Genomic DNA, 25,395 nt, shown 5'->3' on the forward strand with positions numbered 1-25,395 from the left:
GGGGAAGCTCCTCAATGAGCCCCATTGGCGCGGGGAGCGCGCGGCTGCCGGGGCCGCTCCGCACCTCCGCTCCGCACCCTCCGCGCCCGCCATGATCGCATCCCACCTCCTCGCCTACTTCTTCACCGAGCTCAACCATGACCAGGCGCAGAAGGTGAGCGGGGCGCGGGGCGAAGCGCGGGGAGCTGGGGAGGGGGAGAGGATGGGGAGGGGGGAAAAGCGAGGGAAAAAATGGAGAGGGGCTAAAGGCGAAAAGGGAAAAGTGGAAAGGGAAAAGGGAGGAGAAGGGAAAGGGGGGAAAAAAGGGAGAAAGGGGGAGAGAGGGGGAAAGAAAGGAAAGAAAAGTTGAAAAAAGGGTAGGGAAAAGTTGTTAAAAAAAAAGGAAGGAGGGAAAGAGACGGGGGGAGTGAAAAGGGAAAAGGAAAAAGGAAAAGAGAAGGGAGAAAAAAGGGAGAAGGGAAAAAAGGGGAAGAGGAAAAAGAATGAAGGGGAAAGGAGAGGGGGGAAAAGTTAAAAAAAAAAAAGAAAAGAAAAGAAAGGAGGGGAAAGGTGGGAGGAAAGAAGAAAAAAAGGAAAAAAGGGAAAAAGGGGAAAAGGAGAGGAAAAGAGTAAAAGGAGGGAAAAGGAGGAGGGAAAAGTTTATTAAAAAAGTAAACGGGGAAAAAAAAAGAAGAAAGGAAAAAGGGAAAAAAGACAAAAGCATTAAAAAGGGGAAGAGGAGGCACAGGGGCTCGGGAGCGAAGGGGAACCGGGGCGCAGCGGGCCGGGGGGGCGGGCGGAGGCCCCGGCGCTGCCCGGCCGGGGCCGCGTGCGGTACGTGCTCGGCTGCGGGACCCCGCGTGGCCGGGCGGGCGCAGGGGGAGGAGGGGGAGAGCAGCAGCAGCAGGAGGAGGAGGAGGAGGAGGAGGAGGAGGAGAAGGGGGGGGATCTCTGTGCCTCTCCCCCGCCGGAGCCGCGACCCCCGCGGCCGCCGCTCGCAGCACGTGTCGCCGCTTCCCGCCCGCGCGGAGCGGCCGCGGAGCATCCCCGGAGCCGCTGCCCCCGCTCCGCCCCGTGCCGAGCTCCGAGCCGAGGCCCCCGCGGCGAGCGGGGTCAGCCCGGGGCACGAGCCCGGCGGTGGCGTTGGCACCTCGGGTCCCCTCGCCCGCGCTGTGCCCCCCGCGCCGGACCGCGTGTGTGCCCCCCATCCCTGCACTGACAGCGATGGAAAACCCCTTCCTGCCTCCCCATCCCTTCATCTCGGGGTCTTGAACCATTAATTTTGGGGGCCCGAACTCCCCGAGCCTGTTCCCAGACCGCAACCCCGAGCGGCAGCGTCCCGTTGGGATGCACGGAGAGTTCACGGAGTGTTCGTCACCCCCAATTCCCGAGCTCAGGCACTGGAAAAGCGCAAGTGTTCCTGCTCTCCTATGGCTCGCGGGGTAGCCGGCCTTTGTCTGGCCAGGACAGCGCTTAGACTGGGCTTAATAAATTATTCCTGGAAAAAAATGCTGGACGGGAGAGTGTGCTGAGGGTCGGGCTCTTCCCGCAGGGCTCCACCGGCATTTGGGACATCTGGGAATAGAGCAGAGAGGGCTTCGGCTGTGATTCCTGAGGTCGGGAAGTGGTCAGGATTTGCTAATCTGAGTGTGAGGGGGTCGGGATTTGCAAATGTTGCCATAAAAAAAGGAGGAAAATGCTTAGAGAGCCCTCGGATAACCCTGGAGACACCACCGGGGAAGTGAAACTCGCCACGTTGGCCCTTCGCGGGCGCTGAATAGGAAGGAAAACAAGGCAGAACATTAAAAAAAACCAACCCCAACCTAAACAAAGTGCAGGGAAAACTTCCCAACGCAAAACTATCCTTAAGGAAATATGGGCTCGGCTTCTCCCTCTGCTCGCCAGTGGCCCCGGGGTTGTGCAACAGCCAAATCCACGGGAAGGGATTGTGTAACCCGACGGCAGAAATAGGCCAGCGGCAGAGCCCGGCTCCCGGCTCCAGGCTGCTCACGCCTTCCTTATCGGGAACTGGGAATAATGGAGAGGGAGGGCTTGGACGAAGGAATTCGACTTCGTTACCCAGCGAGAAAAGGGTGTGCAGAGCCTGGGGGACCGGCTTCACTTCCCTCCCGGCTCCAAAACGGTTGTTGAGATGGGAGGGAGGAAAAAACCATCCAGGAGCCGCCGGTGTGAGCTCGGGATGCTGTGGGAGACAGCGCTGCCCTCCCAGCCGCCTCCACAACTGGATTTCTCTGGGATATTTTTAAACAAATTCCTGTGAATCCTCCCGGTGAGGCAAAGCTGGGAGGGAGCACGGAGCTCAGCTCGGCTCAGGGAGAGGGCAGAGGGGGGAGCAGCCAGCTGTCCAACCTGGCTGCTTCCACCAGGGACGTACAAAGTATTCCTGGTTTATAAATCTTCCCAGGCAAGGTGGGGGTTCCCCAGCACAGGGAGTTGTAGGGGGTGAAATTCTTGGAAAGCTGCGATTTATTTGGTTGGGTCTTTTTATCAAACCCAGAATTTGAGACTATATTTGGGGGAAAAATTGCGGGTGGTAGCCTAGGATGTGTTTTCCCTTTGGGTCAGGCAAAAAAGGGGCTCGACTGGGGGAAGAAAGTGCCTTTTCCAACATCTGTGGTTTGTGTCCTCCTCAAGGCCTTGAAAATAGCCTCAATAATAGGATTTTTCTTCCTGTTCTTGCCACGGAGCAGCTTTACCTGCTCCCCTGCCCACCCTGGGGGGATGTTACCTACATCCCCAACACCTCCTGCCCTTTTCCTGGCTGGAAAGTGGGTTGTCTGGACTTATCTAACCCCCAAGGGATTGTGCAAACTTTAATTAACCTCAGCAGCGTCCTTTGAGATCCCGGCTTGAAAGTTTGCCGCTGCTGAACCGCGTTCCCTTGGGATGTGCCGGCTCACGCTGGGCTTCCTGGTCCCTCAACCTCATCCTGTCATGCAACAGGAGTGGGAGTCGAGCGTCTCCTATTCCTCATCCCTCCTTCAAAAGAGGGAAACACTGGCAATGGGGTTAATTTTCCTGGATTTGTGGCCGTTTCCAAGCAGGGGCAGGTTTTCCTTGTTTTGTTTTTGGGTTGTTTTTTTTTTTTTTTTTAATTTTATTTTTCCTTTGCCAAGGGATTAGTTTTATCCAGCTGATTCCTCCCTGGCTGCCTCTGTGGCTGTGGGAGCGGCACCCATGGCAAATTCCTGGAAAACCAACTTAACAACTTCCCTTAAGGCTGCCAAGGTCGGTGTCAGGACTTCGCACCTTTGGGAAGTTGCCTGGTGTCCCCTCGCTCCTCCCTCCCTCACCAGAACTGCCCAGCCTCAGTTTTCCCTCCACAGTGGGATGCTCCCAGCAACCAAAGGGGGATTCTTGGCACCAGCAAGGCCTTCCCATCCAGTGGAATGCTGCTCTGATCCCTGCCCTGGAGACCTCCGGGGTTTAAAACAGGACGTGTGGGCAGGGAGGTGCCTCGAGGGCCGGTGGGAGCCGGGAGCAGTTGGGTGTCTCCAAGTCCAGAGCGGGAAACCAGCGTGTTTTCCTGGTTCAAGTGGGTTTTTGTGGGGCTGTGGAGCAGTGGGGTCACCCAAGAACGGGTCGGCGGATGCTCCACCGCGTGACTTCCTCGGCGGGGGTGCCCGGCTCCTCCTCCGGCGGGGATTCAGCTGCCGGCCCGGGGGTGAGGGTGAGGATGGGAGGAACCGGCCGAGCAGGAAACATCTGACTCACTCAGCTCGAGATGACTCCGGGCGTGTGTCATCCGAGGCTCGGCCCTGGTGGGGAGGGCACGTGGGGCTGGATGCGGCGCGGAGGAGCCGAAGGACGTGGGTGCCATTGGGGTCAGGGCTGGGGGAGGGTGGGTGCAGCCCAGCATCACCCCTGTGTCACCCACGGGAACCCGGGGAAGGGGACGAGCCAGTTCCCTGCGCTGAGTCACCCGGGGTGGGAAACCCGGGGCAGGGATGGGCAGCGCTGGTGTGCAGAGGGCAGGGACCGAGGACGTGGCACAGGGTCTGTCCTGGGGCAGGGAACAAACCCTGCCCAGCGCTGGACGCCTTCACCCTGCAGCCTCTGCTGCTCCCTCTGCCTCGGTTTCCCCGAATTCATCACATCCCACCGCAGATCTGGGTGGGATGGGAGCACAGCTGGAGCTCACACAGCATCCCCTGCTCAGAGAAGCACGGAGGGAGTCAGCATTCCCTAAAACTTCAGGGGTTCCTGCAAAACAGCATGTTTTAAGTTAAAAACTGTGACGGAGGGAAGTAATTTAAAGAAAAGATAATTCCCAGGAAAAATGTCCCTGGAGGGAGGATTGACAGCACACACGGTGGGTTTGAGGTTCTCCAGCCTTCCCCAAACTCGAACGCCACTCCATTGTTCTCACACACGACAAATGTTTGACTTTGTTGCCAAAAAGGAAAAGAATTCAGTCCATAAACCAGCCAACTTCTCCCAGTGTTCTGCTTTTGCTTAAAACTCTGCTTGAGTGAGGCACATCCAGCTGACAAATCCAGCGGGGAGGTGCCGGGGGTTGGACACACGTGCTCCGGCTCTTGGCAGGCACGTGCCTTTGGGAAAGAATTCAGAGTAAAATTAAAACTAAAAGCAAGCAGCTTCCCCTTCCTGGAGCCTGGGATCATTAACGGGAAAGATGTACCAGAGACCTTATTGCATGAGAACAAACCTCCCCGGGCTCTTCCCCTTCTCGGGGACATCGGCGGGGCAGGAAATGGTTGCGCGGTGCCGGAAGCGCCGTCACGCCACATTTCCATCATCACCCACAGCAATCCTGCCCCGGCTCCCCCTGGGCCCCCCTGGGCCCCCCCCGGCACCCATGTAAAGTAAACAACAAGTAAACCAAGGAATTTAGAGAATCATGGAATGGTTTGGGTTGGAAGAAACCTTGAACCCATCCAGTGCCACCCCCTGCCATGGGCAGGGACACCTTCCACTAGCCCAAGTTGCTCCAAGCCCTGTCCAGCCTGGCCTTGGACACTGCCAGGGATGGGGCAGCCACAGCTTCTCTGGGCAACCTGTGCCAGGGCCTCCCCACCCTCCAGCCAGGAATTCCTTCCCGATATCCCATCTATCCCACCCTTTGTCAATGTGAAGCCATTGTCTCCTGTCCTGTCATTCCAGGCCCTTGTCCAAGTCCCTCTCAGCTTTCTTGGGCCTCTTTAGGCACAGGAAGATGCTCTAAGTTCTCCCCCGAGTCTTCCCTTCTCCAGGCTGAACACTGCCTGCTCCTTTCCATGGATAGTGGCATTGAATTGGAATTAAGTTATTCACAGACTAATTAATATTTCCACAGCACAGACCCCTTGGGGTCCAGCACCTGATTAAGAGGAGTCTTGATGTGTAAAACACCATCCAGCCACGATGCTGCTACCAGAGCTGTGAGTTTCCAAAGCCAAAGCTGATTGTTGGGTTGCTTTAAGCTCACCTTGGCTCAGCTCAGCTCGGCTCAGCTCAGCTCACACAGCAACAAAAATTGGGCAACTCGAGGTTTCTTCAGCTGCAGGATGGGCAGACCTTTCCTGGGGTGTCTGTGCAGCTGGGATGGGTGACTTCTCCAGCATCTGGCCTGGAAACGAGCTGAGCCTTGGAGACAGCCCTGAGCCAGGAGATAGGGATTCGCTGGGTTTTGGTCCCAAAATGTGGCATCGAGCTCGTTACAGCCGCAGCAGCTCCGTGATCCGGTGCTTCAACACAATGTCCTGGGCTGGAGCACACCCAGCACCTCCCAGCCTCCATCCCTTCCCTCTGCCTTCAGTTTGTTTAGATTTCCTTCAGGAAACACTATTAGTCAGGCTGAAAGCTTTCCAGAAATTCAATTGCCCTGTCCTGGATCCTAACCTAGTGACTTTATTTGTTTGGAATTGGCAATCCAACCCAAACTGTTCCATGAGCTTCAAAAACAATAAACAACTGAGAGGGTGTTTTTGTTTTGAAAGATGCTGTGGCTCTGGTGCTGCAGGCTGAACTCCCCCTGTTTTATCCCATCTTTGCAACAATTTGAGAAATGCTTGGAATAACAAAGCAGGACATGGGGCTGGGAATCTTTGGGAATGACGGTGGCCATGGCTCTTCCTTGGTGGGGGCCAGGCACAGCCCAAGGTGGTCTCGCTGGGGAAGGAGCTGTCCTGCAGGGTGTCCTGACCTGCCTTAACTGCCAAGTGGGGCAATGTCTACGTTGGGAGAAGATGATCCAGGTCTTAGAGGGCTTTGGAGATTAGAGGAAGGTCATCCTGTTCCTCAGGCTGAGGTTATTCTAGGTACACTGGAGCCTGGAGGACATGGGGGACGTGCCGAGCGGTGCCTGTCCTGGGGGAAGGAGGTGAAACCTCTGGGTGGTGTCCCTGTGCTGTGATTTGGGGGTGGTGGGTTGTGCACTGCAGCATCTTCACTGCTGAGGAGCACCTGAGCTCCCAAAGCTCCCAGTTTCCCTGGGATGAGACCTTCCCTGGCAGGGGGAAAAGCAGCAGAGTGACAGATGGGGGAGAAACACCAGTTTGGGCAAGGGTGAAGTCTGTGGTGTGGCAGCCAACTGCTGGGATGGGGACTCCTCACTGGGACTCTACTGCTGGGATGGGGGCACCTTGTTGGGACCCCTCCATCAGGATGGGGACACCCCTCTGGGAACCCACCCCTGTGATGGGGACACCTAGCTGGGACCCCACTGCTGGGATGGGGACCCCTCAGTGGGACCCCATCCCCACTCCCAGTGGTGCCACCAGGACCCCACAAGCACCAGAGGCTGCTGGGCAGGGATGAGGCTGGTTGGGGTCCTTGCTGTGCCGAGGGCAGGTCAGTGGCTCCTGAGGACTTTGGGGAAGGTCTCCATGAGCTGGGATAACACTGTCTGTATCTCCTGGGATAATGATCTCTCTCCCAGCATAACTCTCTCTCCAGCTTACCCCTAAGAGTTGGGGTTGGACTGTCTCTCCCGGGTTGATGGTGTTGGGATAACCCCCAGGATAACTGCTGGGATAACCCTCGGGTAACCCTTGGCGCAGCTCGGGGGCAGGTTTCCTACCCTGGGGCTGGCACAGAAGTGGGCTCCAGCTCCTGGAGCTGGGAGAGGAAAGGAGAGAGTGGAGGTGAGCTGGGGCAGTAGGGCAAGAGTGACCAGTTAACCAGTTAACTGGAGGTTACTGGTGCCAGTAACCAGAGCCTCGGTACATGGTAGGGAATTTTCAGCAGGTGAAAGCAAATAAGAGGGGAGGGAGGAGTGTTTGACTTTCCTGCTGCTGGGGTGGATAAGGAGAGGCTGGTAAACAGCTGGCACTGGGAAACCTCCAGGTTTCCTTCTTCCTGGCCTTTCCCAGCTCCCGATTGCTGGGAAAGAGCTGAAAACACCAGGAGAAGTGAGGAGGAGGAGGTTTTGCGCATCACACCAGTGAGGATGCTGCTGCCCTGGGGATGAAGCATCTCTCCTGGAATGTGCTGGGCCAGGCCTCCCTCCATCCCCTGACCTTCCTCCATCCCCTGACCTCCCTCCATGCTCAGACCTTGCCGCTGGGATCTCAGTTCCCAGGTTTCCAACAGAGCTGGGGGTGGGGAAAAAAGGGATGCGCTGGAGCATCCTGAGCCTGAAACACAGGCAGCCCAAACCACAGCAGGGCTGTGTTGTGCAGCCCGGGGTCTGTGAGCGAGGTCACGCTGGGGCGGGTGCAATTAGTCGCCCACAAAATGCCCATTTCCTCCAGCGCAGCCCCATAAAGCACAACCTGAGCCCGCTTCCGCTGCCCCGCCGTACGTGCCTGCAGACAGGTGAGCGCGCGGGGTGGAGTTTTCCTCTTGACTTCTCAGGGCTTGCAGCTGCCCTTTAATTAATTTTAAGTGAAGCTAATTGAAGCAGGGCATCGTTTGGGAGCGGGCAGTGTCCGCCTCTCCCGTTCCCTGCTCCGGCCCGGCCGCACGGACACGCACGGTCAGGGCCAGGGAGGAATCTTTCCATGCCTTTCTTGGGGAAGGCAAGATGCTTTGATGCCATTTATGGAAGGAGCTGGGCTTCTGCATATCCCCAGCTCAAGGGTATAACTATTTCCAGGAGCAGGGGGTGGATTTCTTGCCTCTCTGGCCGTGGCACCCACTTGTGTCACAGCAGCACCCACTTGTGTCACACAGCGTGGTTTGCTCAAGGGGGTTGAGTAGTTCTTGGCTCTTGGGGTGATCTCAGCAGCAGAGAAATGACGGGGCAGTGGATTCCTCCCTGGGGGTCAAGGTCAAGGCGCGTTGGTGCCGTGGCGTGGGAAGGGCTCCACACCTGAAAACCTCCATCCCTGACCTCCTGACTCACTCCTGAGTTTGAATTCCTGCTTCTGTAGCAACCTGTTTGGGTGTCTGTGGGTGACTGAGCGGGAAGATGCTGTGGAGCATCAGGTGCAGCTCAGGGTTTGGCATTCCCAAGCGGTCTGGGAAGGGGGGCAGCTCCTTGGAGAGTAGCCCTGGATGGTTGGGGAGAGTAGCAGTGGTGGGTGATTCCTGGGATGAGCTGTTCCAGCAGTGCTGTGTCGGTGATGTGCCACTGGTGCCACGTCCTGCGCCCTGGGATGGGTCATGACCTGCTCCCGCCCTGCTCCTTCTGTCACCCCCAGGAGAGGGGCTGGTCACTGTCCTGAGCATGTCCTGGAGGTTGTGCCCCTGTGCCCATGTCCCCACCTGACCTTTGGGCTTTATCTCCCCCTTTCAGGTCGACAAGTACCTGTACCACATGCGGCTCTCCGATGAGACCCTCCTGGAGGTGTCCCAACGTTTTGAGAAGGAGATGGAGAAGGGGCTGGGGGCAGAGACCAACCCCACCGCCTCCGTGAAGATGCTGCCCACCTTTGTCAGGTCCACCCCGGATGGGACAGGTACCATGGGAGGGAAGATGCTCCCGGGAGAGCAGAGGGAGGGCAGGAACCACCCATCCTCATGGCACTGCCCAAACAGGGATGGCACCATAGCCACCTTCTCTGCTGGTCCTGGGGGCTTCCTCCTGCTCCGGCTGAGCAGGGGACAGGCCTCATTCCCCCTCTGCTGGCACTGGAGGGGCTCCCAGTTCCCACTGGAGGGAGGGAGGGTGGGAAGCTGCCCTGGCGTGCCCTTGCTGGCAGGACAGAGACAGTCACGGGTCCGGCTCATCAGATTTCATGAGCAGTGAGGCGGCAGCGCTGCCAGCGCTGTCTGAGAGCCACCAGGGCCGGCAGGAGCAGGGGCTCTGCAGGCTCCTCACAATGGGCCTTTCTGCCCACTTCCCATGCCCGAGGCACGCTCTGGACAGCCACATCCCCAGCTTGTCCCTTTCAGCCCAAAAAACCACCTCCTCCGGCATCCAGAGGGGAAAGTTCCTTGTTGCCTCTCCCAGCTCGGTGTTCTGGGAAGGAGCTGATCTCCACCCCTTGCCCATCAATGCACCCAGGACCCACCAAGTGCTCCGAGCTGGTGGAGTGCTCCTGGCTGCTGAAGGGAAGGAGGGACGGAGCCCTCAGCAGCTGGAGCTGCCCTGGCTTCACATCTGGGATGGCAGCAGCCCAGGACGAGGCCCCGGGAGGGTCAGTCCTGTTGGATGGAGTTGCTCGGAGCTGGGGTTGCTCCAGTGTTGGCACCTCCATGGGGGTCTGAGAAACCACAGGGGCAGAGGCTGCTGGTCACCAGGAGGAGAGGTGGACAAAGAGGGACAGAGCCAAAAAAACTCGTGGCTGCTCTCTGGAGGCAAGGACAGAAGTGCTAGAGTTGTGAAATCACAGAATCACAGACTCATGGAATGGTTTGGGTTGCAAAAGCCCTCTAAGGTCATCAAATCCAACCGTTCCCCCAGTGCTGCCTAGGCCAGCACTAACCCATGTCCCACATGGCTGTTAAATCCCCCCAGGGATGGGGACTCCACCCCTGCCCTGGGCAGCTGTGCCGGGGCTGGAGAACCCTTTCCATGCAGAAACTTTCCCCGATATCCAACTTAAACCTCCCCTGGCACAGCTTGAGGCCGTTTCCTCTTGTCCTGTCCCTTGTTCCCTGGGAGCAGAGCCTGACTCCCCCCCTGGCTCCCTCCTCCTGTCAGGGAGTTGTAGGTGGTGACTGGAGGTCTCTGGATCACTGGGCAGTGTTGGGTGTTTGCTGGTGATGTCTCAGTGAGGTCTGGGGTGGGTGGTGGCATCTGGGGTGGAATGGTTTGGGTGGGAAGGGACCTTAAAGATCATCTCATTCCACCCCCTGCCATGGGCAGGGACACCTTTCACTAGCCCAGGTTGCTCCAAGCCCTGTCCAACCTGGCCTTGGACACTTCCAGGGATCCAGGGGCAGCCACAGCTTCTCTGGGCAACCTGTGCCAGGGCCTCCCCACCCTCACAGGGAAGAATTTCTTCCCAATATCCCATCTAAATCCCACCTTCTTTAGTTTAAAACTCTTCCCCCTTGTTCTCTCACTACACCCCCTGCTAAAAGTCTATGTCCACCTTCCTTGCGAGCTCCTTCAATCCCTGAAGCATCTGGGCACCCAGAGCATCCCCTGTGCTCGGCCCCCTCCGTGCACCTACACCCAGGAGCTGGACCTGGCTCCCTGCCCCAGGATCGAGATTCCAATCTATTTAAATGTTGGAGAATATTTGTAATTACAGGGACGGCCAGGAGCCGCCCCTGGGCACGGGAACTGGAGCAGCTGAAGGTGCTGGGTGCTGGTGGAGGGTGTGCCAGTGCTCCCAGCACCCTGACCCTGCTGGGAATGGAGCGATCCCTCCCCGTGCCCCTCCGGGACAGGTCCTTGGCATCCTGCCCTGCATCAGTGCCCCAGCTGACATTTCTCACCCGGGGCGGGGAGAAGGGGGAACGGCAGCATGGAACATATCACTGGAGAGGGTGCTGGGGCAGTCACGGAGCTGCAGCTGCCCAGGGGGGCTGGGAAACAGGAGGGTTTTGGAGCCAAGAGCTGGAGTTCCCTGTCCAGCTCCAGCTGGATCCAGGCTGTGAGCAGCACCAGTGTCTCTGCTCTTGGGTTTCGGAGGGGAGGCTGGAAGGTGCACACGTGCCAAATCCCTGGCACAGATGGTGTGGCAACAGCTCAAGAGGAGCTCAACGTCCAGGGCCATGTCCTTCCTTCTTCCCTTTTTTTTCGAAGCTCCTGGGCAAAGTCTGACTTGGGCTGGGCACCAAGTCCTGCTCCCACCTGCTCCAGGTGCCAGCAGCTGCTCCCACTTCCAGGACAGGCTTTTCCTCTGCTCCAGGCCTGCTCCTAAATGCCAGTGCCATGGGGCTCCTCACCGTCCTCCTGCCACACATCCCTGTCCTTCCCTGCCTCCTGCTGCAGCCCCCATATCTCTGCTGTGGGATTCCACCCCCTGGAAGGCACAACCAGATCCCACTGCCGGGATCCAGGCGGATGAGAGGCGCTTATGGAAATACAAGGTCACATCTGCAGGTTAAGCCAAAACACAGCCCTGGCTCCCAGCTCTTGGAGGCTTTCCTGTTCCCATGGTGTGTGATAAGAGGGGGGAATTCTGCTTTGGAAGCAGAAACTCTCCCAGTAACAACTTTTCTTGCTTTGCTGGGCTCCGGCACCCACTGGAATGCCGCCGTGCCATGCTGGCACTGAGGTGGTGGGGAAGCATATCCTAAATAAGCTTCTCCTTGGATCCCCAGTGACTCTCCCGAGGGCTCTCCCTGCTCAGGGCAACCACCACCTTCCTCCCTGCTCCATTCCTGCTTTTTCCAGGCTTTGCTGGTGTCACCACATTTCCTCCTCCACGCTGATGTTGACACAAGGATCTTGTGGTGCATCCTCTGTTAAGCTCCAGCAGCTGATAACCCCAGCCTGGAGGTTTCAGGAGGACGCTGCAGGATTTGGGAGTCTAATCCCTGGAAATCTGAAGGGTGGCTCTTGGCAGCACCTTTCCCTTGGCCAGTGGGCTCAGCTCCTGCTGATAGCAGCTGCCTCTGCAGGCAAACCAGCTCCTCTGGCCTATGGGCTTGAAAGGCTTGGAAAAAAACCACTGTTTTTATGCCCAAAGTCTCGTGGTTGGGGATTTACTGAATTTCCAGCAAGCTTTCCCAAGGAGGCTGTGGCTGCCTCATCCCTGGAAGTGTCCAAGGCCAGGTTGGATGGGGCTTGGAGCAACCTGGGCTAGTGGAAGAGCAAGGGGGTGGAACTGGCTGGTCTTTAAAGTCCCTTTCAACCCAAACCATTCCATGATTCCGTGAACTATCCGGCAGGAGGGTAGGGCTGGTGAGGGGTGGCAGTGGGAAGTGCTGAGGTCAGTGCCTCAACCTTCTCCTGCATCTCCCCTGGGCAGCAGAGCCTGGACCTGCTCCAACTTTTTCTCTTCCTCCTAATTTTTATTTCCCCAGTTTGACCAAGGGTTTCTACGCAGTGGAACTGCAGTCACTGGAAGGTTGTGGTTCCACTGGGGGTGGGGGTTCTGGGGTGACCAACCTCTGAGGTGCTGGGACATGATCCCACACACGCTGCTCCTCTCCCCCGGCCACCTCCTCTGCCCCACGGGAGCACAGGGGTTTTCCCAGGCACTCAACTCTCACCCTTGGGTGGTTTGCCAGGAGCAAGCAGCCCCTGGAATCAGGGCTCCATGTTTGCCCTCCCTGTTTGGCTTGTGGGCTCAGCACCACCCCTGATACCTTATCAGGGGCCGTGGGACTGGGGCCTGGTGCTGGTCCCGGAGCCCATCCCTCAGCTGCACGGCTGCCGTTCTTCCAAGGGAGATTTTGCTGCCTCTTTCCTCCTGCAAAGCTGATCCCCCTGGGACCCCACCCCTTGACCTCATCCCTCGGCACCAGGCTGCTCGTGCCCCTCTGGTGGGTGCTGAGCAGTGTGAGGGGGATGGGGGTGGTGTGTGGGTCCCACTGGTGAGGGCAGGGCAGAGCTGGTCCCACATGGCTCCAGGGGCCACGAGCCCCTCGTGTGGCTTGGCTGAAGCACCGAGTGTGTGAGGGGTGGGCAGGAGGGCAGGATGGCCCCACCCAGGCTCCTTAGCCCTTGTTTTGTGAGCCTCCTGGGTTCCTTGCATTATCTCCAAGGAGTTGAGCAACCTGTGACCCTCTTGGCTGCAGTGCCCTTATCCCTGGCATATTTATCAGCCCCCTGAGGTGCTTTCCATGCTCTGCCAACGAGCGGAGCGGCATCAGTGCCAATGGCAAGGGGAGCAGGAGCACAGCGTGACCTGTGTGTAGGGCAGGACACAATGCCAGTGGTGCCCAGCCAGGCATCACGTCCAGCTCTGCCCATCTGTGGCTGAGGGGGGTCCCTGTGGTGGCCTCACCAAGGACAGTGGGACAGCCAGGAGCTTCTCCAAGGTTTTCCTGGTGTGTTTTCTGTGTGAAGAGCCACCGTGGCCATGAATGCCCTGTGGCTGGCAGACAGGCTGCGAAAGGAGCTGCCAAACTGGTTTAAACCTCATCCCTGCAAAGGGTCAAGGGGAGGAGGAGGAAGGGGTGTGCAGGGTCTGGCTGCCCCAGCTCGGTGCTCCCACAGCCCCGTGTCCTCCTCCAGCCCCGAATTCTGGCCACGCTGCCTCTCAGAGCTGTGTCAGGGGCGCTGGCTGAGGAGGAGGAGCTGCAAAGCTCTGACAAGGTCCAGGTTTGGAGTGGTCTGGGGTTATTGGCTCCTGCAGGGGCTGTGGGGCCCCAGAGATAACAGGCTTGGCCAGAACCTGTGCAGGGACTCGCTGAACTTCAGCTCTTGTTAAGATAATGGTGTGATAGCCTTGGCACCTCCTTATTCCATTGGCCAGCCCATTCTGGGGTGTCACCTGGGCTGAGGGGACCGTGGCCTGTGCTGGGGGCTGGGCACGGGCTGGTGTCACCACGAGCTGGGCCCCCACTGCCCTGTGTCACCCTGGGGATGTGTGATGGGCTGAGCCCCTGGGTGCTGCACTGACCCCCTGGGTGATGTTCTGACCCCCTGGGTGCTGCACTGACCCCCTGGGTGCTGCACTGGCCCCCCTGGGTGATGTTCTGACCCCTCTGGGACGTTTTTCTGACCCCTCTGGGACGTTGTTCTGACCCCTTGGGTGTTGTTCTGTTCCTTGGGGTGCAGTGCTGACCCCCAGTGCTCCCCCATCCTCCACGTTCTCCATCCACAGCTCTGACCCTGCTGGAGCTGCCTGTGACCCCCGAGCCCTCTCATTCCTCTTCTCCTCGGAGCTCCAGGGGCAGCTTTCCATGGCCCTTTTCCGCCTCTCTAAAGCCGCTCCAGCTCGCAGTGGGTCCCGTGCCCCGTTCCCTCGCCCCGGGCCCTCGGAGGGTGACCCCAGGAAAGGCGCCAGGCCCGCTGGAGCCCCGGAGCTGCCTTTTCAGCTGGAGTCACTGGAGATGCCGGCGGCCCCGCTGGCGTGTGCATACTAATAACCCCCGGGTTTTGTCCCAACTGTGGCCCCTTTGTAGCAGCCCCGGCCGGCACAAAGCGGCCCCCGGGCGCCGGGATCGGCCCGGGGGAGCCAGCACAGCACATTTAATGCATTCAGGACTCCGACAGTGCTGATAGAGGGCTTTCCCCAGCCCTCTCCCCACTAAAACAGCCAGCTGGGCGCTTTTCCCGCAGCCCGGGTCCCCAGCCCGGCGAGCTGCCTTGAAAACAAACAGGAGGGGAGACCCTGGGCTCGCCCTTGGGGCTCCCCTCGGAGGAGCCACGTTCCAGCTCCCCCCGGGGAAGGCAGCAATGAGCCCCCGAAGGTCTTTTGGAGTTTCTCCCTCCCTGGTTTCCTGCTTCCACCTTCCCGAGGTGCCAGGAGCACGCTGGATTCCTGGGGCAGGGCAGGGAGCTCGGTAGGAGGGACATTCCCAGATATTGGAAGTTTAGCCAAGCTCTGGTGTTTCCACAGCTGCTCACAGGGTTTAACCCCTTGGGAGGGAGGTTTAGGAGCTCCCACCAAGCATCAGTAGGGTCGGGAATGGCTCTGCTGCCTTTTTCCTTATGGAGCCTGAGGCTGGAGCTCCTCTTCCTGGAGATCGCTGTTGGGTTTCTGGCTGGGGCTGGTGGGATTTATCCTCCCCAGGACATCCATATCCAGCTCAATGGCAGTGCCTTGATCCCCCATCAGCTGTGGGGGTGTAAGGGGTGCAGAGGAGGGTCAGGCCACACCTCTGATAAAACACCAAACATTATAATAATGATTAAAATAATGAAATATATTTAAAAATCAGACCATATCCTCATACCTGGGAGGTGGCTGGTTAACTCGGGGCTCTGGCAGGGCGAGGACCCTCCAAGCTTACTGGTTTTCCTTGTCCTGGTCCCGCAGAGGACGGGGATTTCCTGGCACTGGACCTCGGTGGCACCAACTTCCGTGTGCTGCGGGTGAAGGTGTCGGACAACGGGCTGCAGAAGGTGGAGATGGAGAACCAGATCTACGCCATCCCCGAGGAGCTCATGCGTGGCAGTGGGGTGCAGGTGGGCACCTCCAACCCCCCCCATCCCCGGGGTCACCCCGGGACCCCTGGATGTGTCCTGGGGTGGGAGCAGGGCTGGGCATCCCCCCCCGGTCCAGCAGGAGCTCCACAGGAGCCCAGTGGATCCTGTGCCAGGAACAAGAATTCCTGACGGCCAGCGTGGGGATGGGTGAGGGCGGGCAGGGGGGTGGGCACAGCTCCAACTCATCCCCTCGGCGTGGGCAGCCCTGGCAGGTCTCACTCTTTACCCTTTTTCCAGCTTTTCGACCACATTGCTGAGTGTTTGGCCAACTTCCTGGACAAGCTGAACATCAAAGACAAGAAACTCCCCCTTGGGTTCACCTTCTCCTTCCCGTGTCACCAGACCAAGCTGGATGAGGTGGGTGAGGGGCTGTGGTGGGATGGGCTGAGCTCTCGCCGGGGATCCCACAACAATTTAGCTCAGGCTTTTGATTAGTCTCATTGATTTTGAGTCATGTGACCTTTCCTGAAGGGCCTCATCTCTCATTCGAAGCCATTCCCAAGCTCTGAGTGAAGGGAGGTTAAGAACAGCACTGCCCCTTCTTTGTTATGAATATTTTTTGCTGGTGGAATGGCTCTGTGTCTGCACAGTCAGGGACAGAGAGGAGGGAACATTCCTCCAGGGAATGCAGTGCTTGGTGTCACTTCCCAATAATTCTGCTGCTTCTCATCTTCCCCAAACACTCCATAAAATCCCTGTTAAAAGGAACATCAGTGTTTTCTAAGGATAGGTACCAGGTTGTCTTTTTTAAAGCTGCTTGATGAGAGTGAGCAGTGGTCGGTCTCCTCTTTTAGACACATCTTGGCCAGGTTTTCATAGGATCATGGAATGGCTTGGGCTGGAAGGGACCTTAAAGCCCATCCAGTGCCACCCCCTGCCATGGGCAGGGGCACCTTCCACTAGCCCAGGTTGCTCCAAGCCCTGTCCAGCCTGGCCTGGGACACTTCCAGGGATGGGGCAGCCACAGCTTCTCTGGGCAACCTGTGCCAGGGCCTCCCCACCCTCCCAGCCAGGAATTCCTTCCCAGTATCCCATCTATCCCACCCCTGTCAGTGTGAAGCCATTGTCTCTTGTCCTGTCACTCCAGGCCCTCGTCCCAAGTCCCTCTCAGCTCTCTTGGAGCCCCTTTAGGCACTGGAAGGGGCTCTATGGTCTCCCCAGAGTCTTCTGGATTTCTGAATTTTCTGGACTTTACCTAATTTATCTTGAGGGGTTTTCATCTCTTATCCAGTGAGCTCTGACAGGGTCCTTGTGCTGAGCAGTTCCCAGGGTCACTGTTTGTGCCAGCAGAGCTCGGTGCTGACAGAGCGAGGGATGCGCTCCCGGAACTGTGGGGGTCAGGGATATGATGTTTCCATGGGATTCCTCCACGGAAATCAGCTTTTCCCGGTCTGCAGCTGAGCTCCATCAGTCCAGGGCACCCAGACGTGCTGAGCACCACATCCCCCCGTGCAGGCGGGCGGGGAGGGGGGTCCCTCCGGGCGCTGTCAGCTCCGCTCAGCCGCGCCGGCGCTCCCGCCCCGCCGGAGCCGTGACCTCGCTGGGAGACTCAACATCCCGGAGCCCAGCGAGGCACGTGGCCCCTTCCCTGCCACCCACCGCCTCGCGGGGCTCTGGCTCGTGGCGGGGAGGGAGGGCGATGCTTTCCTTGCCCTTATCTCACCCGGCTCCGCAGCGGGATGGAAAGAGAGCGGCTCCATGGAGCGCTGGCGATCCAGCACGTCCTCCCCGGGAGCTGCAGTGGGGCAAGGCTGCTGTGCCTGAGCCACTCTGCAGGGGCAGTGAGGGAGAAGAGCATTAACACTTTCCTCCTGGCAGACATGGGGGCTGTAAAAAAGGAAATTAAAATAAAGAAGCTGCGGGAGGAAGTGTCTGTCCCCCTGACCTTGCCTGGGCTGGGTCGCTCCGTGCCGCAGTTTCCCCATCTCTGAGGCAGGGTTGGTGTCAGCCTCACCGAGGGGCCTGTGCCGGGAGTGTTGCAGATTCCAAATGCAGCCGAGTCCCTTTCCTCCCCCCAAGGCTCAGCTCAGCCCCCGGCCAGGTGGCTGCAGTGGAGACAAACCTGGTGCCTCTGGCTACGGGGGGCTGTGAGCCCCCTACCCTGCAGGGAGAGGTCAAGGAGCATTCCAAGCCCCCCACCCCTCAAAGTTGGGTCAAGGAGCATTCCGTGGACTTGTGAACAGGTTTTGCCCCAGGGTTCCATAAAACCTGGTCACAGGAACCACTTTCCCTCCTGCTGGGGAGCAACGAGCAGGTCTTGTGTTATCTCACGGCCATAAACCTTATCTGACACGGAAACAGGGCTGATGGCGCAGCCGGGGAGCTGATAACGGGGGGGCTCCCCCACAGGGCCCTGTGTCTCTTGTTCTGGCAGCCCCACAGGGTGGGGGTCTCACTCTGAGCCTTCCCTCTGGCTGTTCCCCCCAGAGCATCCTCGTGACGTGGACAAAGGGGTTCAAGTGCAGCAGCGTGGAGGGCAGGGACGTGGTGTCGATGCTGCGCAAGTCCATCAAGAAAAGAGGGGTAAGAGGCTGGGCGGGTGTGTCACCTCCTGGGGCGGTGGGACGGGGGCACACGCATCCCTGGGACAGTGTTCCTGGGCTCCATGGAGGTGTTTCAGTCTGTTTTGTCCGTGTTGGGTCACCCTCTCTCCTTTCCACCATCTCAGGACTTTGACATCGACATCGTGGCCGTGGTGAACGACACCGTGGGGACCATGATGACCTGTGGCTACGACGACCACAACTGTGAAGTTGGCCTCATTGTTGGTGAGTGAGAGCAAGCGGGTCCATCCCTCCAGGAACTCCAGAGGGAGATCCTGTTTCTTGAAAGCTTCAGGGTCTTTTGGGAAAAAAAAAAAGAAGTAAAAAGGGGGGTACCAGTGTTGGAAAACCAGCGTTGCCCAATGTCTGTTTGCTTCCCTCTTTGCTTTCTTTGGTGCATTGGGCTGTGGCCAAGTGGGAATGAGGGATAGTGGGAATGAGGGGTAATGGGAATGAGGGACAACGGGAATGAGGGATAATGGGAATGGAGGCAAGGCAGTGTCCTTGCTCACTGTGTCCCCATGTTTGGCCCAGGTACTGGAACCAACGCCTGCTACATGGAGGAGATGAGGCACATCGACCTGGTGGAAGGGGACGAGGGTCGGATGTGCATCAACATGGAGTGGGGGGCCTTCGGTGACGACGGTGTCCTCAACGACATCCGGACGGAGTTCGACCGTGAGATCGACATGGGCTCGCTCAACCCTGGCAAACAATTGTGAGCAGATTCTTGGCTTGGGCTCAGGCTCGTGGTTTGCTCGGCATTGTCCGTCCTCCCATTGCGCCGGAGTTCCTGGGACCAGGGAGGTCATCCCAGCTAACTGGGTCACCATGTCCTCTGCCACCGGAGCGCGGAGGGGCTGTGTCACGAATCGGGGGTGTCCATCCCACCCGCTGCCCTCGTGAGCCGCTCACGTGAACGTGCTGATTCCTGTTCCCTTCTGGCCAGCACTCATCTGCCAGCCCAGGCAAACACCCCCACCTAATGTCCACATCCCAATCCTACAGATCTCCCATTCCCCACATGGCCTCTGGCAGTGTGGGGGGAGCCTGGGGGGACTCTGCAAACAGACTGATCCCCTTCAGGTGTCCACGAGTTCTCCTTGCAGAATGATGGTCATGTCCACAAGGCTTCATATTCTCAGTGATGGGATAAGCTGCTCTGGGAAGGGATTACCTAGATTCCATTTGGGACTGGGAGGCTGCCAACGGGTTTTCAGGTCAACCTGTGGCCACCTTGTGGCACACACAGCCAAACACACACATTGTTTAGCCTGAAGAAAAGGAGGCTCAGGGGGGATCTTATGGGGGAGGCAGGAGGTTTAGGATGGATATTAGGGAAAATTTCTTCTCTGAAAGGGTGGTCAGGTGTGGAACAGGCTGCCCAGGCGGTGTCACCATCTCTGGGGGGATTTAAAAGCCATGTGGATGTGGCACCTGGGGACATGGGTTAGTGGTGGCCTTGGCAGTGCTGGGGGAATGGTTGGATTTGATGACCTTAGAGGGCTTTTCCAACCCAAACCATTCCATGATTCCATCTCGTGCCTCCCCGTGGACAGGTTTGAGAAGATGATCAGTGGGATGTACATGGGAGAGCTGGTCAGACTCATCCTGGTGAAGATGACCAAGGAAGGGCTGTTGTTTGGGGGAAGGCTCACACCAGACCTGCTCACTACCGGCCACTTTGAGACCAGATACGTCTCTGCCATTGAGAAGTAAGTAGGACCCTTGTCGTGTCCTGGGTCCCAGCCCACCCCCTGACACCCCTGGACGGACCCCACTGCGCAGACCCGGCTGTCACACGGCAAAGGTTGGGTTCCCGGGCGTGAACCCTTTCCTTGCCCCGCCAGGGAGAAGGAAGGGCTGCAGAAAGCCCACGAGATCCTGAGCAAGCTGGGCCTGGAGCCGTCGCACGAGGACTGCGTGGCCACGCTGCGCATCTGCCAGATCGTGTCGACGCGCTCGGCCAGCCTGTGCGGGGCCACGCTGGCCGCGGTCCTGCGCCGCATCAAGGACAACAAGGGCGTGGATCGGCTGCGCTCCACCGTCGGCGTGGACGGCTCTGTCTACAAGAAACACCCACAGTGAGTCCGGGAGCTGGTGGGGGCAGGGACGGGGAGCACGGAGGGGGAGCTCAGATCCGCTCCTGCCGGCAGCGGGTGCGGCTTGGCGCAAGCAGAGCGTCTCCAAGTGTCCCCCTGAGAACCTCCTTTGGATGCTGGGGGTCCCCAGAGGGTCACTGCCCATGGTGGTACACTCAGGTCCCGTTTCCTCCCCCTCCTCCTCCACAGCTTTGCCCGACGCCTCCACAAGACGGTGCGGAAGCTGCTGCCGGACTGCGAGATCCGGTTCATCCGCTCGGAGGACGGGAGCGGCAAAGGGGCCGCCATGGTGACGGCCGTGGCCTACAGGCTGGACGCCCAGCACAAGGCCCGGCAGAAGATCCTGGAGCCCTTCAAGCTGAGCCACGAGCAGCTGCTGGAGGTGAAGGAAAGGATGAGGAAAGAGATGGAGAAAGGGCTGGGCAAGGAGACGCACGAGGAGGCGACGGTGAAAATGCTGCCCACCTACGTGTGCTCCACTCCAGACGGGACAGGTGACTATCCTGTGGGTAAACCTGCATGTCTCCTGTGTGTAAGCCCATGTGTGTCCTGTTCAGAGCCAGCATTGCTGCTCCTGATACCCTCAGGAAGGGGTGGATCCTTTGCCATGGCCAGTTCCCTCTTTGTGGTGGGAGTGGCACAAACCTGCAGGATGATGCTGGGCAGAGCACGGAGCCTCCGGGACGTTCTGCACCTGACTCCACACAAAGCCTGGCTCTTGCTGTGGTTTTCCCCACAAGCAGGACTCTCCCCACCCTCAGCCTGGGTTGTGCTCCTAGTTCTGCCTGCGGCTTGGGCAAGCACCTGACCTTGGCTTGAAGCCTGTGCAGGTCCTGTGGGGGGTCAGGAGCTGGACTTCAAGGATCCTTGTGGGTCCTTCCAACTCAAATTATCCCATGGGTTTATGACTCTAAGCCTCATCATTGCCCCAAGTCAGGAGCAAACCTCTCCTCCACCTTCCTACCTGCACCCCCTGTTCCAACCTGCAGCCCCTGGTCTCCGCTCCCACTCACGTCTCGGTTTCCAGCTCTCCCAGGAACAGGGCAGATTTGGGTCTGTTCTGTGCCACATTCTGGGTGCTCCATGCTGGGATCTCTCCTGATGATCCTCTCTTGGGTTGCAGAAAAAGGAGATTTCCTCGCCCTGGACCTGGGAGGAACCAACTTCCGCGTGCTGCTGGTGCGCGTCAGGAACGGGAAGCGGCGCGGAGTGGAGATGCACAACAAGATCTACTCCATCCCCGTGGAGATCATGCAGGGCACAGGAGAGGAGGTCAGGATGGGCAGCTGGAGAGGGAAAAGGGGTGTCTTCCCCAGGGTGGCTGGAACAGGGCTCAGCATGGAGCTGATTTTCCAGGGAGCAAAAGCAGGAGTGGGGAAGGCTGGTGCTCTCCTGCCCTTAGAGCGGCGAGTTCTGCCCAAGGCTTTGGAGTCTGGGAAGCTGGAGACTGGTTTTTAGGTTAGAAATGGTGTTATTCCCAGGCATGACTGAACCTCCCTGAATCCCACACACTCCACAAGGGCAGATAAGCATCATCCCCATTTCCCAGATAGGGAAACCACAACACAAGCAGGGAGAGACATCTCCGGAGTCTTATTTGGAAAGAGTTTTGCAAACCACTCCAGGCAGCGCTCGGGGACTGGGAGTATCTCCAGCAGAGGGGCTCTGGGGATCCCTTGCAGGGGGACCAGATTCCTGTGTCACCCTGGGGAAGGTGGTACCTCCCCACTGGCCCTTGTCCCTCCCAGGGCCCGTGAGGTGGGGTTTTGCAGGGATATGGCCACGTTGTGGGTGGGGAAGAGGGTGAAAAATGGGGTTTTTTGGGTTTGCTCCCCTCCCACAGTGCAGCTCCATTCAAAGTCCTGGAAATGGATTTGAACATTCCAACAGGCTTGGAATGGGTTGGAATCTCCAGCAGATTGGGCGGGCTGGGGCTGCGATGGTAACTTCTTCTTTGGCTTTGCTCATCCAGCTCTTTGACCACATCGTCCACTGCATCTCCGACTTCCTGGAATACATGGGAATGAAGGGCGTGTCGCTCCCGCTCGGGTTCACCTTCTCCTTCCCCTGCCAGCAGAACAACCTGGATGAGGTAACCCCCTCCCTCCTGCAGCACCCGTGCCCTGCTGTGCCTCCCCCCTGCCATCCCGGGGGATTCACTGCCGGGTCTTTTCCCACAACAGGGAATTCTCCTGAAGTGGACAAAGGGCTTCAAGGCGACGGGCTGTGAGGGAGAGGACGTGGTGGGGCTGCTGAAGGAGGCGATTCACCGCAGGGAGGTGAGCGGACACGGAGCCGGGAGGAGCCGGCGGCTGCTCCCACATCCCGGCCCTCTTTGGCATCGTTAATTGGCCTGTAAAACAAATTACTGGGCTGAGCTCAGGGCTAATGTGTGTCGGAAGTTTCACTGCCGCCCTTACTCATCACTCGAGGTTGGGTTTTCAGACCCTGGAGCCACGAGCTGGCTCCTGGCCAGGGCTGGAGCAGACTTGTCTGACCATGGCTTTGGGAGACACGAGCTCCTTTCCTCAGCACAGACCACCCAGAGCTCCTGCCTGGGGGCTGCTCCTGGCAGGGCTGACCCAGCCCCTCTGAACCCGGAGGGGTCTGAGCTCTGAGCCCCCCTGCAGCCGGCTGGGGCCGTGGGATGTCCGTGGAGGTGGGTGGTCATGGAGGACAGGTAGTGATAGGACAAGGGGAAACAGTTTTAAACTAAAAGAGGAGAGATTTAGATTGGATGTTAGGAAGAAATTCCTCTCTGTGAGGATGGTGAGGCCCTGGCACAGGTTGCCCAGAGAAGCTGTGGCTGTTCCATCCCTGGAAGTGTCCAAGGCCAGGCTGGACGGGGCTTGGAGCAACCTGGGCTAGTGGAAGGTGTCCCTGCCCATGGCAGGGAGTGGAACCGGATGAGCATTACAATCCCTTCCAGCCCAAACCATTCTGGGATTCTATGACTCCCACACTCACGACAAGTCCTTTCCCAGCCGTGGGAGCAGAGGTGGCAGGAATTCCAAGTCCTTCAGGAATAACCTGTGCAATCCCATCCCTCTGCAGGAGTTCGACCTGGACGTGGTGGCAGTGGTGAATGACACGGTTGGCACCATGATGACCTGTGGGTACGAGGATCCCCTTTGTGAAGTCGGGCTGATCGTCGGTGAGGACTCAACTGCCTTTGGGAGTTCGGCTGCCCCGGGGGTGCAGGAGGTGTCTCAGGGCTCTTATCCTGCTCCTCTCCACAGGCACGGGCAGCAACGCCTGCTACATGGAGGAGATGAGGAACGTGGAGCTGGTGGAAGGGGACGAGGGCAGGATGTGTGTGAACATGGAGTGGGGGGCCTTCGGAGACAGCGGGTGCTTGGATGACGTACGGACGGAGTTCGACGTGGCGGTGGATGAGCTGTCCCTCAACCCTGGGAAGCAGAGGTGGGTGGTGGCTTTGGGGGGCTAGAAGGGACCCCTGTTGAGGCTGGGGGTCCAGGAACAGTTCTGGCCCTTGGTGGATCCCGGGGATGATGAGCAGGGCAGAGGCTGGCTTTGGGACACGCCGATGTGTCCCTCGTCCCTGCCTGCGGAGTGGGGGCTCCAGTGCTGCTGGGCTTGCTCCAGGGGGTTGTGCCAAAGGCACCTGGCAGAGCTGGAATCCCCAGTGTCCCTTCTCATCCTGATGTCCAGCCTCATGCTCTCCTTCCCAGGTTTGAGAAGATGATCAGTGGGATGTACCTGGGGGAGATCGTCCGCAACATCCTGATGGATTTCACCAAGCGGGGGCTGCTCTTCCGGGGACGGATCTCGGAGAGGCTGAAGACCAGAGGGATCTTTGAGACCAAGTTCCTGTCCCAGATAGAGAGGTGAGGCCCAGCAGGCGGGTGAGCACCAGCTGGCAGTCAGAGCAGGGGTAGAGTTTGGGGGAAGCATTCCCAGGGCTGGCGGGAGAAGTCCCAACCCTCAGTCTGGAGCCAGGATGACCCAGGGTGGTGCCACGCAGATAAACCAGCAGAATCCACGTGGTTCTGGCAGCGCCGGTGTGGACAGGCTAGGAGACTGTCTGGGGTTGGCAGAACAGATGCCTCTTTATCCTCTACCCTGGGCAGAGGGGGCCGTGGGTTCCATGGGTGTCACGCTCCAATTCCATGGCTTTGTCCTGAAATAGCCTCCCTGATTAGGATGTGACACCAGGGCCACACCCAGCTCTGAAAGCTGAGGTTGGAGGGGGGGCTGCAGAGCCGCTGTGACCCGAGCCCTGAGTCTCTGGGCTCTGTGGGACGCAGACAGGAAAGGGGAAGCCACACCTCCCCCCCCGCCCCACCTCCTAACGCTGCCCCATGTCCTCGCAGCGACTGCCTGGCCCTGCTCCAGGTGCGCTCCATCCTGCAGCACCTGGGGCTGGAGTCCACGTGCGACGACAGCATCATCGTGAAGGAGGTGTGCACGGTGGTGGCGCGGCGGGCGGCGCAGCTCTGCGGGGCCGGAATGGCCGCCGTGGTGGACAAGATCCGCGAGAACCGCGGCCTCGACTTCCTCAAGGTCACGGTCGGCGTGGACGGGACGCTCTACAAGCTGCACCCTCAGTGAGTGGCTCGGGGGGCTGGGGTTGTGTTCCCACCCGGGGCGGTCACGGTGTGCAGGGGAAGGTTCAGGGGTCAGTGGGAGAGGATTTGAGGTGGTTTTGGGACGCGAGGGCTCCCAGCAGCTCACTGACCTGAACTCGAGGCACAGCAAGAGCCAACTGCTCCCTAAAGGAGGGGGCACCAAGACAGGTAATGCACCAGGGACCTCCCCCCAGGCCCACCAGAGCTGGTGGTGACCAGGTTCAACCAGGACTCCAAGTCAGGGGGATGGAGCAGGTCTGAACCAAGAGGTGAGGCCATGAGCTGGATCACAAAGGTCCATGGCCACACAAAAATGTGGCCATGCCAGAGGTGAAGGATGGTGCTGCTGGACAGTGGGGCTCAGACAGGGACTAAAACACTGGACTGAGCTTAAATAGGTCTCAGGGGCCCATGGGCAGAGGGAGGCTCTGAAAACCCCCCCAGGTGAGGCTGGTCAGGGTTGTTGAGGTTTATTAGCATTCTCAGGGCTCAGTGGGACTTGAGAAGGGGCTGGGTTTAGTCCTGAGTGGAGGCACAGCATGGTTGTGTTGTAACTATGGGCTTGGGCTGAAGCATGGAGACTTGGGCTTTCCAAACCTCATCCCTGGCAGCTCTGTCTCCATCCATCTGTCCATCCAGCCAACTCTTCATCCATCCACCCATCCACCTATCTATCCATCCATCCATCCATTCATCCACCTACCCACCCACCCACCCATCCATCCATCATCCAGCCATCCATCTCCTCATCCATCCATCCCCTCATCCATCCATCC

At 58.7% G+C, this 25,395-nt stretch overlaps 1 protein-coding gene across 1 annotated transcript; it reads left to right on the forward strand.

Moving 5' to 3' along the window:
- The first annotated feature begins 25 nt into the window (after positions 1-25).
- Positions 26-24,624, forward strand: LOC113962566 (hexokinase-2). The gene is made up of 17 exons (XM_027673326.1): positions 26-154; positions 8,681-8,843; positions 15,216-15,364; positions 15,623-15,742; positions 17,813-17,908; positions 18,054-18,153; positions 18,463-18,646; positions 19,488-19,643; positions 19,779-20,012; positions 20,220-20,524; positions 21,154-21,302; positions 22,003-22,122; positions 22,214-22,309; positions 23,085-23,184; positions 23,270-23,453; positions 23,723-23,878; positions 24,365-24,624. Exons 1-17 carry the CDS (start codon positions 92-94, stop codon positions 24,600-24,602), a joined length of 2,613 nt encoding a protein of 870 aa, XP_027529127.1. The 5' UTR covers positions 26-91; the 3' UTR covers positions 24,603-24,624.
- Positions 24,625-25,395: the final 771 nt, after the last annotated feature.

The sequence above is a fragment of the Neopelma chrysocephalum genome, unplaced genomic scaffold (genome assembly GCF_003984885.1).
Source record: "Neopelma chrysocephalum unplaced genomic scaffold, ASM398488v2 Primary Assembly neopelma1_182673, whole genome shotgun sequence".
NCBI lineage: Eukaryota > Metazoa > Chordata > Aves > Passeriformes > Pipridae > Neopelma > Neopelma chrysocephalum.

Bases quoted from the DNA above. Each gene is read 5' to 3' on its own strand.
- LOC113962566 (XM_027673326.1), top strand. From the start codon at position 92: ATGATCGCATCCCACCTCCTCGCCTACTTCTTCACCGAGCTCAACCAT. The intron at 22,310-23,084 runs GTGAGCGGACAC...ATCCCTCTGCAG, and splicing joins AGGCGATTCACCGCAGGGAG to GAGTTCGACCTGGACGTGGT. The intron at 23,454-23,722 runs GTGGGTGGTGGC...TCTCCTTCCCAG, and splicing joins CTCAACCCTGGGAAGCAGAG to GTTTGAGAAGATGATCAGTG.